Source organism: Protobothrops mucrosquamatus, unplaced genomic scaffold (genome assembly GCF_001527695.2).
Source record: "Protobothrops mucrosquamatus isolate PMUCROS unplaced genomic scaffold, P.Mucros_1.0 scaffold301, whole genome shotgun sequence".
NCBI classification, from domain to species: domain Eukaryota; kingdom Metazoa; phylum Chordata; class Lepidosauria; order Squamata; family Viperidae; genus Protobothrops; species Protobothrops mucrosquamatus.
The window spans coordinates 1,179,853-1,195,822 of NW_015386644.1; the positions used below are offsets into that span (position 1 = coordinate 1,179,853).

Genomic DNA, 15,970 nt, shown 5'->3' on the forward strand with positions numbered 1-15,970 from the left:
TTATATGATTGATTAATTAGCATGTTAGCCTATTTCTAGTGAAGTATATTTGTATATAAATTATAACTGTAAGACATAATGGTCAGTTAACCCAACATCATTATTACTCTTGGTTATTAAAAGTGAATTCAAAAAAATGAAGGAGATAGTTGATTTTCAGTTATAAGTACACTACAAGAAATTAATTGTATAGAACAGTAGAAAGATAATGATGTAACATTATTAAAATACCATTTGATATACAGTTGAATCAGGTGGCATTTGGGTTAGAAATACCTCAAAAGGGTAGATTTTATGTGCAAGGCATAAAATGTCCTTATTCAGAGGCTCTTTTGATATTTAAACTCTATTTGTGTATTTTAATTAAGTATTCTACTATACATCTTGTAGAAATTAGCCTTTAAAAATAAATTGGCTACTAAAGTATTAATCTCAGGGTTTTCTAGATACAAAATACATAATTTGGACTTTATAACAGCCCGAGATATAATTTTAAAAATCTTTTGATTATTATATATTTTTGGGTTTTTTTATTTATTAAATCACTGCAATCAACTCCCTTTTATGAAGCTTCTGGGAAATTATCTCAAAAGCACATTTCTCTCCTCCCTGCAGATTGACATTTACTAATTTACTCCTTTAGCACCTTTTCACATTTAAATCAATTTACCAGTTTATTTATTGGACCACTTAAATATTTTGACTTTGGTACAGCTGTGACCCTGTACCTTTTAACACTTCATCCCACACATATCATGCCCTGTTCTGCCAGTTACAGAGAAATCCTTTGCTCAGACTTCTTCTATCCTATTTATTCCCTTTAAACAGTTATTTAATAAAACCATAAAAAGTTTTGGTCTGGCTTAGTCTCCAAAATCTAGTATGCAATGGACGTTACTTATAATGTCACAGCAATGGTTTTTAAAGCATACAATATGCTATTGTAATTTTTCAAATTTATCACTGCTGGCTATCACTTGGAAATCATAGGGGAAATTATTATTAACAAGGCATTATTTCTAGCATGCTTACACATATTAAGTGCTGCTTTGACTCTTGGACTTTCTCTGCAATATTTATACATTATTTAGTTGTATATATAAGTTTGTACGCAAAGTGTTTTATACACCTTTAACGTTTTTATTAATTTTTCCTGTATTATATAATAATCTACCTCACGGGTGTCAAACTCGACCGGGTCACGTGACGTATCGTGACGTATCACGACGTTTTTGCCTGTGTGGAGACGGGGTGCCCGTGATGCATCCAACCCATGGGCCGCCAGTTTGACACCCCTGCTCTACATACAAGAAGGTGGACATCAGCAAGAACCTACAGAGATCAATCCTGCAGAGAAAAGTATCCAATTGTTCCCCATTTTCAGGAATTTAAGGGGCAATGCTCAGAAGCATTGTTTCATTGTGGTGAGATCAACCCTTTACAAGGGTCTCCCAACTGTTAGATTAGTTAGGTTAGTTGGAGTTTGAAAGCCTCCCCAAATTTTCTCTACTGGGCAACCATATTCAATAGATCTGCCTATATCATAACCACCTTCTGGAAGATGTTGAAGACTGAGCTCTTGCCAAAGACATTTGGTTGTGGCACTTAACAGAATTTAACAGAATAATGAAGTTGGAAGGGACCTTGCAGGTCTTCTAGCCCAACCCCCTGCTCAAGCAGGAGACTCTATACCAGGGGTGTCAAACTGCCGGCCGGCGGGCCAGATGCGTCATGCCGAAACCGTGCTCACCCCAGTTCCGGCAATGGAAAAAAAAGTCGTGATATGTTGCGACACATCACGTGACGTGGTGAGTTTGACCCCCCTGATCTATACCATTTCAGACAAATGATTGTCCAATCTCTTCTTAAAAGCTTCCAGTGGTGGAATATCCATAACCTCTGAAGGCAAGCCTTTCCACTGGGTAACCACTTCTTGGTTTTGTTATTCTATGTTTTATTTTATGTTTTATAGATAAATATATTGTATATTAAGTGACTATCCATATTATTATAATGGGTAATAGATGTACTCTATGAATTTTGCTTATTTGTTTAAAAAAAACATTTAATTTACTGCTGTTCAACAATATCATCAAAAAGGAACTTGGTAACAAGAAAAAATTTAAAGGGGCAAAAGGTATTAGCATGTGAAAGTTCCATAGAAATCAAAAGAGTAATAATAGTATTGTAGTTTGTGTTTGTTGATTAAACCATTTCTTTGAAAGCAAGTAAAATAAAGAAGCTGAACTTTTCAGGACAACACACAGAAGATATTGTGCTACCTTGACTTCCATTCTTTAACACCCAATGTCCTGATAACATCTGATATTCCCAGTTTGTTCTTCACATCATTGGATCTACTTCATTAGGATTTCACATTGTAAAGAGTTGGCTATGTGTTTGTAACTCTCCTTAGGATTAGCACTTGGAAAATGGAGAGAATAGAGAATGGGGCTGGGGCTGTGATCCCTATCCTCAATTAATATTCACAATTTCACATATTCCAAATTGCTTAGGAAGTGTAGGAGAAGGAGTGGCAGAACCTGGGATGGAGTCAAAAGAGGAATCAGCCTACAGTCTCTATATAGCCACAAGCAGACTAAGTCCAACCTCTCTTGAATTCCATTCACCCTTATCTAGCACCAAGATAGTGCTACTGTTAGTTGAGTAGATTCCTATGCATAAGCATGATTACTAAACATCACTTTAATTAGAACTTCATGTATGGAACTGATCTTTCACACATGACAGGAGGGCTTTAACTGAAGTATTTCCAAAACTGTATTTGAAGGTCACTAAGAGTGCTTGAGGAGAAAACTCTGGTGGGAGAAGGGAACCATGGAATATGCAAATTATTTATTTACTCATTAAATATATATCTTACTTTTCCACTATAAACCGTGCTTGAAGAAACTAACAATCAGCACAAAATGATTATTTAAAGGCAAATGTTGAAAGATACATAATTAAAATAAAAAAAAATAAGCAGCCCTCATTTCTTGAAACCTATTTCAATATACTGAAAAAACCCTCAAGTAATGAAAGCCTATTTCACTGATGGCGAACCTTTTAGAGACCGAGTGCCCAAACTGCAACCCAAAACCCACTTATGCATCGTCGAGTGCCGGGTGGGTGTGGCCCATTGGCTGGATGTGGTCCATTGGGTGGGTGTGGCTGCCGTGGTAACGGCAGACTGGGTGGGACTAAAAAGTTCAATCAATCAATTCCAACTTTGTAAGATCTTTTTTTCCCCAGAGAAGTTGAAATTGACTGATTGAACCTTTTTTTTTTTTTTTTTCACACGGCGGAGGCCTAAAGCGAAAAGATTTTATAAAACCCAGCTGAAGGCCTAGGACTGGGGCGATGGCGCGCGTGCCCACGGAGAGGGTTCTGAGTGCCGCCTCTGGCACCCGTGCCATAAGTTCGCCACCACTGGCCTATTTAAATAGGCTTTTCAAAAAGAGATCAAAGAAAGACAGAACCTGACCTATTCTAACAAAAGAGTTCTGTATCATTAAATGTTTTTTTACTGATGGTAGGCAGAAAAGAACTCTCAAGGATTTTGAAATTCTAGGCAGGCTAATAGAGGAGAATATGCTGTTGACCGATTCCCAAATCATGCAGCACTTTGCAAATCACAGCTAGCATTTTGTATGGTGCCCAGAAATATATACATTTCCCAAACAGCTGTTATAATGGGGAACTTACATTCTACAATAATCATTTCAGTCGGCAATGTGCTGCAGCATTCTGGATATATTTAAAGTTTTACATTTCTGTAAATGTACATCAAAAGAACATAATATTTCTTAGATGCATATTTACATAAATTTAACCCTTTTCCCACTAACATAGTTAGGCAGCCGCATTCCTGGTCAGGCACCTTTTTCTAATAGTTTTTGTGAGTCACTCTTTTGTCTAAAATAATAGGGCAAAATGATTTAAGTATAATTCATAAATAATCTTGTATACTGAAACCTACAATTATTTTAACAATATGGTTTGCATTTTGTGTTTACCACAGAATAACCTTAGCAGAAATAGTTTAAGTCACAGCTGCAGGATTTCAATTTTCATCTCCTCTGCAGGTTTCCCTGATTATCATAGTCCAGAGTTGAACAGCCTCTGACATGACTCCACCCATTTACTTATGACATTTGTTCCACACAGCAATCAATACTTGCTGCCTGGCTCTTAAATAGATCTTTAGAAATCTCTTCAGTCCATATCAGTCTCTTATCCTAAGTTCTTTAGATTTATCCTCAGCTGGGAATTTGCCAGCCAGACGCAAGGTGATTCTGGCTTGCTCAACACTTACAGGGAGATGCTATCCATCATCATTTCTAGCCCTTTTCTGATGCAATGCTCTTTGCTCTTTGTCTTTCTTGAAACCCGAGTGGCCGTTAAATTATCCATTAATCTTCTCTTTCAGATTTGCAGTGAATTTTTCCCTTCTTTGTTTTACCTACAGGTTTTATGGCCATTTTTCCAAACACATTTTCCAGATTTTCAGTTCATTTCCTTAAATTCTACTTTGACTCTCTCTTTTTACCTTTCAGTCTTTCTGAGATTACACTATACAACCAATTCTGTTTTGAAAGGACATCACTGATCCAGGAGCTTCCAGTTGTTCCTTTAAATCTGTGAAAAACCACCCCCTTTCCACCCCGTTCATTTCTTTTCTGAAATGTTATGCACGTTCTCAACTCCTGTATGATAATTTCTTCATCATTTATCAATTTGAAGGCTGAATCAAATTTTATCAGGAAAGAAATCTGTGATGAGATTGAAGGGTTTGGGGATAGGAGGTTTTTTGTTTTTTTTTGCTTCCTTCTCCCCATTCCTTAAATACATATTTAATTCACTGCAGGCTGCTCAAATCTGCAAATGGAAAAAATTGCCTTCTGCTGCTAACTTCTTCCTGTGCTGTACGCAGTGCCATTTAACACAGCAGCAGAAAATGGAGAGTCCATTTTAGAATATTTCTCTCTCTCTCATATCACTGAATTCCAGCTAGGATTGTCTTAAGGAATTTTCTCTATCTTCAGCACTGGGACAATAAGAAAGTGTTCATAGATTCCATACATGGTCAGCTCTCTGTTTTTTTTTACCTTGCCATGCTTTACTGCCTGAACAGGAACCCTAAAAGATAAGGAAGTATTCCAAATATTTCAACCATCTTCATAGATACCTTCTGAAGAATAGAAAGGAGGAAGGGACATGATTTTACATCTGGTAGGCCTAACTAGTGTGCTTGATTACCCCTAGTAAGACAGTAAGGGGAACTTGGGGCAGTGTCATAGTTAAAATTTTGGAGTAGGAACAGAGGGATTACCCTCAACCATGGAAGCTCAGTGGGGGACTTTGGGCCAGTTGCTCTCTTTCAGGCCAACCTATGTCAAAGAGTTGCTGTTATGGGGAGAAACAGGAAATGTTACCTAAGCAAAAGGGGCTGAAACATTTTTTAAGTCCAGAAAAAAAAAGATATTACATATTATATACATCTCTGATTCACTAGAGTATAAGGAGGAGGAAGAGATAAGCACAATCAGACTTGCAAGATTCTATTATAGCTAATCTCAATAAAATTTAGTTTCAAGCTTCCTGTGGAGTTGACTTGCTGGTCTGGTTTACCTGATGGAAATGATACTGGATTAAAACAAACCATCTGAATCAGATTCACTGTATAAGTGAACTCTCTTCATTTGATCTATTGAAGCCACTTCTTTCTCCAAAGGGCTATCACATATAGGGTCCGTTAGACAACTACCATTTCAAGGTTTTTTGCCCTGAGGCTGACTCTCTTCTCCTTCCTTTCCTACTGGAATGTACTAGACAAGCAAAGCTGACCTCATAGGGAATACCTCAAAGAATCTGGAATGCAAATAAACCAATAGAAATCCTTATCTTTGCACAGAACAATAGAATTGTTGAGTTTACAAACATAATCCCAGATATAAAAAAATATGATTGTATCCCATTCTAGGTTAAATAATTCTCCAAATTGTATCATTACCAGTTGCCACTGGTAATGATAATACTTATAACTTTTATTGTGTACATACACTCTGCAAAAGAACAGGTGTGTGACTGTCATATCTATTTGCATATTTAAAATATCTGATGAATAAGCACAGGTGCTATAGAATTGACTTATCTACCAACACTAAAGCGTGAATAAGAGATTGGTTGACTCATGGTACCTAATCGTAATTTGTGTAGGAGGGATGGGCAGAGTAATGTCCTCTCAAGGCCACCAACTGGATCCCTCAAATATCATACTGAGTGTTTCTGACATGAGAGTACAGTAGTGCAGTCAAAATTCACACCTGTATGTGGCTTTTTCAATGCAGAGTCAACATCACCCTAGTGCAGTACATTCCAAGCTCTCCAGAAATAGCAGAGGTGGAGTTGGAGGCAGCTAGTAGGATGGACAGCTGGGAGTCCAGAACACAATAGATATAGTCCATGGGACAAATCAATCCATCCTTTGCCTACTGAGATGAAATCAGGTCTACTGCAATCGGGAGACTGGATGGTAAAGGGTCATTTCTCCCAGCCAATCTCGTAATCTCCTGGAAATACCCCTTTTTACTCATGTATACATACAATCTCTAAGTGAGGGTCAAGTAATATTTTTTTCTAAATGTGAGATGTATTTTTTTTTTAAAAGACCATGAAAGGCCAGAGAAGACATAAAGGAGAAACTATGATATCAACAGATATTTCAGTGCAGAATTTTTGAGCCAGTTTTTAATGTATGGGAGTGAGCTGGGAAAGGTTTAATGTATCTGTTTTTCTTATTGTTTCACAAAACAAAAAGTGGAAACTAGGATGTTTATGTATTTGGGTGTGAGCCAGTGGTGGGATTCAGCCAGTTTGCACCACTTCAGCAGAACCGGTAGCTAATTTTTTGTTGCCCAGGCCCAGAATGGACTTCCGGAAGCAGCATCCACACAGAGAACCGGTTGTTCACATATTTGAATCCCACCACTGGTGTGAGCCCTTTGCAGATTGAAATTACATACAGGTAATCCTCATTTGGTATCAGTGACCATCTGCAGTTACAATAGTGATGAAAAAATAATTTAGTAACCGATGTGCATGTTTACTACCTTTCTCAGTCATCTATTTGTCATCACGGTCAGCTAGTATGGTATCACATTGTTCTGTTCCTCACCCCATTTTTCCCCCTCACTTTGTAGAGCAGAGAGATTGCTTAAACAAGCTACTCTTCCCCAGCTGCTTTTCTCTGCAGTGCAGTGCTTCTCTAAAAATTGCAAACCATAAGTTACAAGCTCAGATCTGTGACCTTAATTAGTTGATTAGAACCCTCCAATCCCCTGGCACTGTTGCTTGACACTGACAAGACCCTAAACAGTTTCACACTAAAGTCCTTCCTTTCCCTCCTAAGGCTAAGCAGTTTGAGGCTTGCAGCCATCAGTGTCTTAAGGAAAAGAGCTGGTGTCAGTGCATTCCTTTTCCTCTGTATTCCCCATTATGTGCTGTTTACTCTCTTGTAATGGTTTCCTCTCAAATGAATGTAAATACAAACATTTATTTCCTTCTTGCTAATAATCCCAGCACCGGGGTGAACATTCCAAAAGGCAGAAGAGTGGATAAAAGGGGCTATAAGATCTGCCCTTTTACCTTGCTTGTGAGCCAAGCTTCAGAAATCTTTCCTGCCATTTGGACTCACCTGGCTGTTTTGGATTGTATCCTTCTGACATTGTAAAGGAAAGGAAAGCTGAAGCTAATGACCAAGTTGCCAGAACCAATTGCAGTCACTAAACGAGAACTACCCATACAACCAAGGATACGTGCATGGAGGTCTCAGGTTCTAGTCTGTGATGAGCAAAACAAAATTCATTTTTGGAATAGCATTTTTCCCCCCCTGAAGAGCACAGCCTGCATGGAAAGTAAGAGAAAATGGGCATATTTTTGCACATTCTTTTGCTTATATCGTTGAGCGAGAACATTTCCATCTCTTCAATTTTGTAATTTGCATGGTAAGAAAATCAGCATCATCAGGACACCCTGTTATTTGATCATCCTCATTCATCCAGATAGAAATACTCTACATTTCGTTTCTATTTTGTTTCTGTTATGTTACTAATTATGGTTGGGATTTTTTTTTTAAAAAAAATATCCTTTAGAAATAGTTTCACGTAAGCTCTATAGTATCTTTCAGTGGGAGAAAACGGAGTGTTTTCTTATGCTCTTTTGGTATTCTTAATGGGATAATAGAAAGCATTTTTCATGTTCTGCCTATGGTGACCTTTGTCGATCCACCCATGGTGATCCCTTGACTCCTTCTATTGTGACCTTGGCTGTTTCCCACCAGCAGGAGACACCACTGATATCACCACTTCCTGGAGGACATCTGTTTAAAATCTTCAAAAGGCAGCTGATATATTGCAACTTAGGATCCGGCAACACAGGGCCCATAGAAACTCTACCTATTACATTTATTTAAAAAAACCCAAAATGTTAACCTTGAGAAAACTTGTGATCTCAGGTGTCACTTACTCCTTTTAAAAAAAGATGTTCTTGCAATGTCACTCAAAATTTCATTAAGGGAGTAACTGCTTCTCCCTCCTATCTTACTTTCCAACACTTCTTGGCTCACAACTGTATACAGTAGTTCCCTTCCCAAACCTTTGCTTTTCACAAAGAATAGCTGGAGCAAGTTAGATAACTTATTTAACCATGGGGGGGGGGGGGTCATACATGAGCTGTTGTGTGGTTTTGGATGACATCAAAAGGTGCTAACTAGTGGCCAAGAAAATGAACTATATAGTGATCCATGCTGTTTGATGAAGTCAATTACTGGGTACCTTTATTTAAGAGCTGCATGAGACAATGTAAAAATGAGACAGGCACCCTGTTCCTGGGTGATTAGGAAGAAAGTGAGCAGGTTTCTTTAACCTTTGCAATCAGCATTCACAGAAATTTCAGAATGTCTTTGAGGTGTTGTGAAAGGAGCAGCCCACCTGGGATTCCAAAAAGGGTGCACCACTTTCAGGATCAAACTACTGGAGACTTGTCCACCAAGGCAAAACGATTCCTTAAATTTCAAGCTGCTGCTGTCAGCTGTCACTGGCCCAACCGCTTATCTTCTCACCCAGACAGGAGCACAATGCTTGGCCTCTGACCTGGGTATTCTTCCCTGTCAGGAGATTGCTACCAGCATGTAACAATGCAGAGAGAAAAAGATGAGATTTTTTCATACTTTCCTTTCTTTAAACGAAGCCCTTCAGTTTCTACCTCAGGGTTTCAATTCTTACCTTCAATTCTGTTGTGGACTTAGATGGAAAAAATAAATAAATAGAAAAGTGACAAAGGGGTCTTGGATTAGATTAGACAATTTACAAATCAACTCAAACACATTGGCTTGTGTTCTTTCAGATGAACTGGCAGAAAGTGGTGGCAGTGACTGGCAGGTTTTATTTAACTTCCTTTCCCAATCCCATCCATACTCATTAGTTTTCCCACCCTTGCAAAGCCCTCCCCAGTTTCTGCTGTATCCTGCTCTGTAACACATTTACCTCACCTGTGGGATTATGTGGTTAAGGAAGAAGTAGAAAAATTCTAATCCCTAAAAAATGGGTTTGTAAATTGTGGCCAAAGTGGGCTACTTTGTACTTGTTTCACAAGGATCCACATTCTCAAATTTGGGTTTATACACATTAAAAGATGCATAAATTCAAACATGTGTGTGCGAATTTGAAGGCTTGGCAATTGCAATTCATACTCTGTATCTTTCTAAAAGCCAGAAAACAGCAGAATTTAATGACACAAGGCTGGACATTTTTTATAATTTGGTGGGAGTGGGTTGGTTGGTTGGTTAGGAGTGGAGATGGAAGCACTTTCTCCCCAGTTCCTATTACTTCCCTTCTTTTGTAAAATATAATAAAATGAAACAAAAGAGCACTGACAAAAGTTTTCTAACTTAAACTGATAAATGTATAAAAATATTATCTGTCCCATCTACAGAAATAGGATCAAATGTCTCTGGCAACTTGAAGAGATGTATATCCAGAGCTGCTGGTTTTGCTGCCATCCTGTATTAGTACCTTACAAGGTGGTCCAGCCTAACAGTGTAGGCGACTTCTAACAGATAAACATTCTAGCCCATAAAAAAGGAAAAAAGTGGCAGGAAGCAGAGCATCACAGGGAAGGGCAATATGTCCCAGTTAAATGATCTCTAATAGTCATATCTGTTTTATGTAGCTCCTTCTTTGCAACTGCATGGAAAGGGGGAGAGGGAAAAAAAAAGGAAAAAAAAAAGCTGAATTCTGCATAAGCACTAAATGCCCTGCTGCTATTATCATTAATGTTCTATGTTGTGTGTTCTAGACCATTTATTACCACGGAAAAATAAATTGGTATGGAGAGAGAAAGAGACCCAGAGCCTGAGGTATCTGTGGAGCATGAAGCTTCAACTTGGGTTTCTTAGCCATGTGTAAATGGGATTTACAGTGTCTCCATGCATCATTGGTACAGTGGCTGTACTGGAAATTAAAACTCAGTTTTATATTCTAGGGAGCATCTCTCCCAGTATGTGACTATGACATCAAGTTTTCTGTTTACCCCTTAGGGTAGTGTGGCATTAGACGATGCCGTAATAATAAAAAGAGGAGTAATAGCTATACAGCATGAACAGAGGGGGAAAAGACATTTAGATGCATCTCTGTTTGCCAGTAAAATTCTGCTTGTATAAAGTTGAATCCTTAACTATTATGTCCAACCTTCTCATCCAGAAATAATGTGTTGAATATTCTTTATCTCCATGGATAATGCTATTCTCTCTCCAGAGCTAAAAATGCTACTTCAAGTAGCATAAAACTTCTGGCTGAAGAAGCATTCTTTGTCTTATTTCATCACATTCTAACTTCTTCCCCCACTTAACTTCTTTTTAATTTATCAGCACTGTAATACTTATATAAAATAATTACAAATGTTTATTATGAGACATTTAGTGGATTGCAATTACTTGACTTGAAACAATACATTGTAAAATTTGCTATGTGGTTACTATAGGGCTAAGGGATAAAATCAGTCCCTCAATCTGCTGAAAATCAAAATATTATAAATAATTATTATCTTATGTCCTCATGATTCTTTTCCAACATCAAATATCTGAGATGAAATAGATGGCTCCTGAATGGGCCAGAGTTTAGTAATGTCCTCACTTATAAAACCTTCCCTGCACAAGATTAATTTGGTATCCATCTTGATCCTATCAATAGAATTTTATCAGAAGCATCAAAATAATTTTTAATTATTTTTCCATACCTTTTGTCTTTAATACATTTTGTTTTGTCTTAGGTTTTGATTATCCTCTATAAATATCTTATATGACCTAGGACAGTGGTGGCGAACCTATGGCACGTGTGCCAGAGGCCCCAGCCTCGCCTCCCCCCACGACCCCCTCCTCTCCAGAAGCCCCCCTGAAGGAGAGTCGCCCCTGAGCATGGACCACGCAGATTAGCGCAGCTAAGGACATGGCATCCAGGCAGTGTAGACAAGACTCTGCCCTCACACCCCATCGTGCACAGTTGATGCTGCAGGGCGCAGGCAGAGGGCGTGACCACCATAGTGCTGCTGGGGCTGCCTGGGCGATCTGCGGCGGGCCCTGGAGGCGGTGAGTGGCCCTGCGGGCAGGCGGGGTGGGGGATGGGGGGTGGGGCAGGGGGTGGAGCCAGTTTTGGGGCACTCGGTCTCCAAAAGGTTTGCCATCACTAACCTAGGATCTAATTATCTGGGGGATCATCTGGTCCCACAGTGTCTGTCCCCTCTGAACAATCAGATAGAATCTTCTTGCTTTAAGTCCCATCAATTAAACAATGTAATCTAGCAAAGATCCAAGAAGCAGACCTTCTCTGTTATAGCTATTGCTTTTTGAAACAGCATCTTCCCCAGAAACTTGCTACCTGCCTTCAAAGAGCTATAAAAACACAACTTTTCTGTCAAGCCTTTGGTTAGGATGATTGGTGAGTATGGTAGATAATTTTCTTCATTATTCCTTTTTATATCACGTTTTTAATTTTGTGAACCTGCTCAGGGTCATATTTGGAGTTGGGTAAGCTTAGAAATGGGGATGGACGAATAAGCATGCAAATAAATCAATCCAACTTCTTTCCTCTAATTTTGAGTAATATGAGGTCTATTTGGCATTATTCTAAGTGCAGCTGAAGAAGTATATTAATCCTGAATTCCATTAAAACGTATTGCAACATTCTTTTGAAAAAAAATCAGTACCAATGAAATAAAAATGGTATAAACTCAATTTTAAAACAATTTTAAAAATTACTAGCAATCCATATTAACTGTATTGGTAGGTTTTAATAAAATGTACAATTAAAATGCAAGTCAGTTCAAAACCTGTCTTAAAAAGCACAACAGGAAAGACTGCTGCATAAAGGGCTTGCACAGAGGAATCTGAGATAAGAACTAAGAAAGAAGTCATAATCATAATCTTGGCCAAAAATATGGAAGTGTCTCCTTCTGAAGGTCAATAATTTTCTGTAGTGTCCTAAGTGCTTCTTGTCTGACTAGCAAAATGCTCACCAAATTTTAGGAGTACGGACCCTTACTCCACTAACATACTGTCGAGTTTTGTCAATATGAACAGACTTGACCAAACAAGAAGGTTGGGAGAAGTCGGTTCGGTTTCCATGTGCTACACATGTATGTAGTTCACTGGAACCCCAACCTCCCTCTCTCGCCCTCCTCCTGCCACTATTCAAAGCCCACTGGACTGCTTCTTCAGGAAAGTGGAGAAATGTGCCATTTCTACTCCTGAGGATGAGCTTATGCCATCGTTGCCAGGTTTTATTACCTTGATGCTGCCACCCATGTAAGGCAAGAACCGCACTGCACATGTTTTTTTTTATATTTGTTGGACTTGCAAACCAGAGTTAGGAAGAGCCTCTCAGAATGTAACCCGTCTGTAAGCAGAACTGTCTGTAACTCTGAAATGGAGCACTTGCATAAAAATGAAAATACTTTGCATTGTTTGTGTTGTAGTAGAAGTTTTATCTTTTAGAAAATAAAAAAAATGTTAATATTAACGATAACAACAACAATAATAATAATCTTCATAACAAAATAAAAAAGGGATGAAAATACAAAATGCTGCTATGGTTCTTTGCAACTTATGAACCAAAACCAATAGATTAAGAGCATGAATGTACAGACAAAGGAAGGTCAGTGAAGAGTAGAGGAAGACAATTATTTCATATCTGATTTGTTTTCTTTATTGACAGACTGCGCTGATTTTGCCCTGATATATATTTACTCATTTCATTGCATAGATTCCTCCATTACAAGTACCTTTGCTGCTTTATCAAGTGTAGTTTATGCCTCCGGAGAGGAAAATGAAATGCATAGGGTCTGTGAGATGGAAAAAACTGCACAAATTGTTACATCATCTCCCTCTCCTCCCTCCTCCTCTTGCTGAGAGACAAACCCCCCAGGGTCTTCTTTTAACTCTGCACCAGCAATATGCACAATTACCTGATAGAGAGGCATGCAGATACTATCAATCCATTCCAGCTGTAATCGAGGCAGTTCATCTTTCCTGTTCCGATCAAATATAGCCTGAGCAGAGAAGAGGAATGTGTCATGCTTTATTACTCTAGAGTATTTTACAGAAGCTGCTTCATCCAATACTTTGGATCTAGGATCAAATTGTTATAAACGGGACACTTTGAAAACCATAATCAATCTTTACACACATTTTCCTGTCTTTTGTCTAGAATGAAAAATAAACTATTTATTATTCTCTGGCCCTGTTTAGGGAATATAGAAGTTTCATTTATTTGACTGCTTTACAATGTAATTCCTTAGTATCAAACAAATACGACCCATTGTCGGCATTTACGTTGCATAAGAAAATAGGAAAAAATAAATATATAAAACATTGTTTTTACTATTCATTTTGGAGAAGTGCAATGCAATTCTTCCTGCTTCCACTTCAAAGTAATTTCAATTGTGTTCGGTTTCACACACTTCTGAGAAGTATGGTTATCAGATCTGAGCTGCAAAAATCCATAGGGCCATCAGATGGTAGCAGAACAATACAAAGAACAGTAAATTATTGCTTCATTCTAGTGATTGTCTAGAGCAGGGGTAGTCAACCTTGGCTGTTTTATGACTCGTGGATTTCAATTCCCAGAATTCCTGAGCCAGCTAAGCTGGCTCAGGAATTCTGGGAATTGAAGTCCACGAGTCATAAAACAGCCAAGGTTGACTACCCCTGGTCTAGAGTTTTGCAACCCAGATCCTATCTAGCATGATTCAAAGTATCTTTCGGGAATGGAATCCGAAGCTTTGCACAGCTCAATTATCATACAGAGTGATAGTGAGAAAGAATACAGTTAGATTATCAATTATATCACATCATCGTATCATACGACACTACTTTATAGTACATTACACTATGTTTGCTTACTCTATAGCAAGGGTGTCAAACTGGTAGCCCGCAGGCCGGATGCATCACGCGCAGGCCATGCCCACCCTGGCTCCGCAAAGGCAAAAAAGTCACAATATGTCACATGACACGATTGAGTTTGACACCCATGCTCTACAGCAAGTGATAATTACAAAAGTGGTTAACTTACAGAAGGTGTGAGTTTCAACTCAGATCTCTCCCTGTCCCCTTGTTCAAAGAACTCACTTGTTACCAGTTCAGCTACCTAAAACGTATACAAAAAGATCAAATTATGGTTTATATTGTTAATTGCATTCCAGACTGAAACCTTTATTAAGATTAAATGCAAATATGTATTTGACTATCAGGTGCCCTTGGTGAATACTTAGGCATAATATATGTCTGTCATGCTATTCTTTGCAATGTTATGCAAAGAGCAGAAAAGGAATAATAAATAATAAACCAAAGAAATTAAAACGTAAGCTAGGAGAAAAGACAACATAGCTTAATTTACTATCCAGTAATATCTTCACTATATCTCTCCATAGTTTTTTAACCCTTGCAAACCCTCCATGCCTCAAACATGTTTACACACTGCTTCATATACTCTTTTCTCTTGTTTAAACTTGAGCTGTCTTTTTTTTTTTTTTTGATGTTGTCATCAGGTCCATCCAACCATGACTTCTTTGATACATTGATACATACCTTTCTCTTGATACATTCACTCATCCTTCATGTACTTGTTTTCTAATTTGATCTTCATTCACTCTCTCAATATGACCAAATCACTTCAATATATTCATTTCATACATGCCATTCACTTTTATAGATGCATAAAATTTCAAATCCACGCTCCTTGTTGTGTCATACAACTATATAACATTCGCTGCAAGTCACTTGGATTCTCAGCCAACACTGCAAACGCACATTCGGATTTCCAATCAACACATCTCACACATCGGCAGAAGCATTCGTAACACATTTATCCACAACTGCACAAATAACCAAGGATTGGTCAGACAGCCTTTCTTCCTCCTCATGTAATGTTGAATAATTTATTAAGCATCCATTTATTCTCTTGCATGTTTTATTTCCATTGTTTTACTGTCATTCAGCAACTTCAACTCTGTATTTGCATAAAACATTCTATTATTCAAATCTATTCAATTTAGAGTATAATTTCACTAAATGAACAAATGTATAGTCCTGTTCTCACATTGGGATGGGGGGGGCAGGGGGAGCTGCAATATTGCTGATGTAGGTCATAAGAGCAGGCGGTTTGCCAAGCACTCAAATTTTGTTCATGTGACTGCTGGGGCATCGCAATGGCTGTATCTTTGAAATTAGGTTCTAAGTAGTTTTAAGTAGTTTTTCAGGGATCTGTTGTAACTTTGACAGATCACTAGGCACCAGTCATAAGTCAAGGACTGTCTGTAGCATACAAATAAATGAAATCTTTTTATATTATTCCCTGTGGAGGAGAAAATGCTATTGCCAGTTTTATTAAGCTTATACTGGCCATGCTAGGAATTC

At 38.2% G+C, this 15,970-nt stretch overlaps 1 protein-coding gene across 1 annotated transcript in view; it reads right to left on the reverse strand.

Annotated features, from left to right (window-relative positions):
• Positions 1-15,970, reverse strand: part of PDE11A (phosphodiesterase 11A) — a 100,466-nt gene that overhangs the window by 2,113 nt on the left and 82,383 nt on the right. Inside the window, exon 17 of the mRNA XM_015814979.1 lies at positions 13,522-13,605. Coding sequence (XP_015670465.1) covers positions 13,522-13,605 — 84 coding nt within the window. The remainder of the gene's footprint in view (positions 1-13,521; positions 13,606-15,970) is intronic.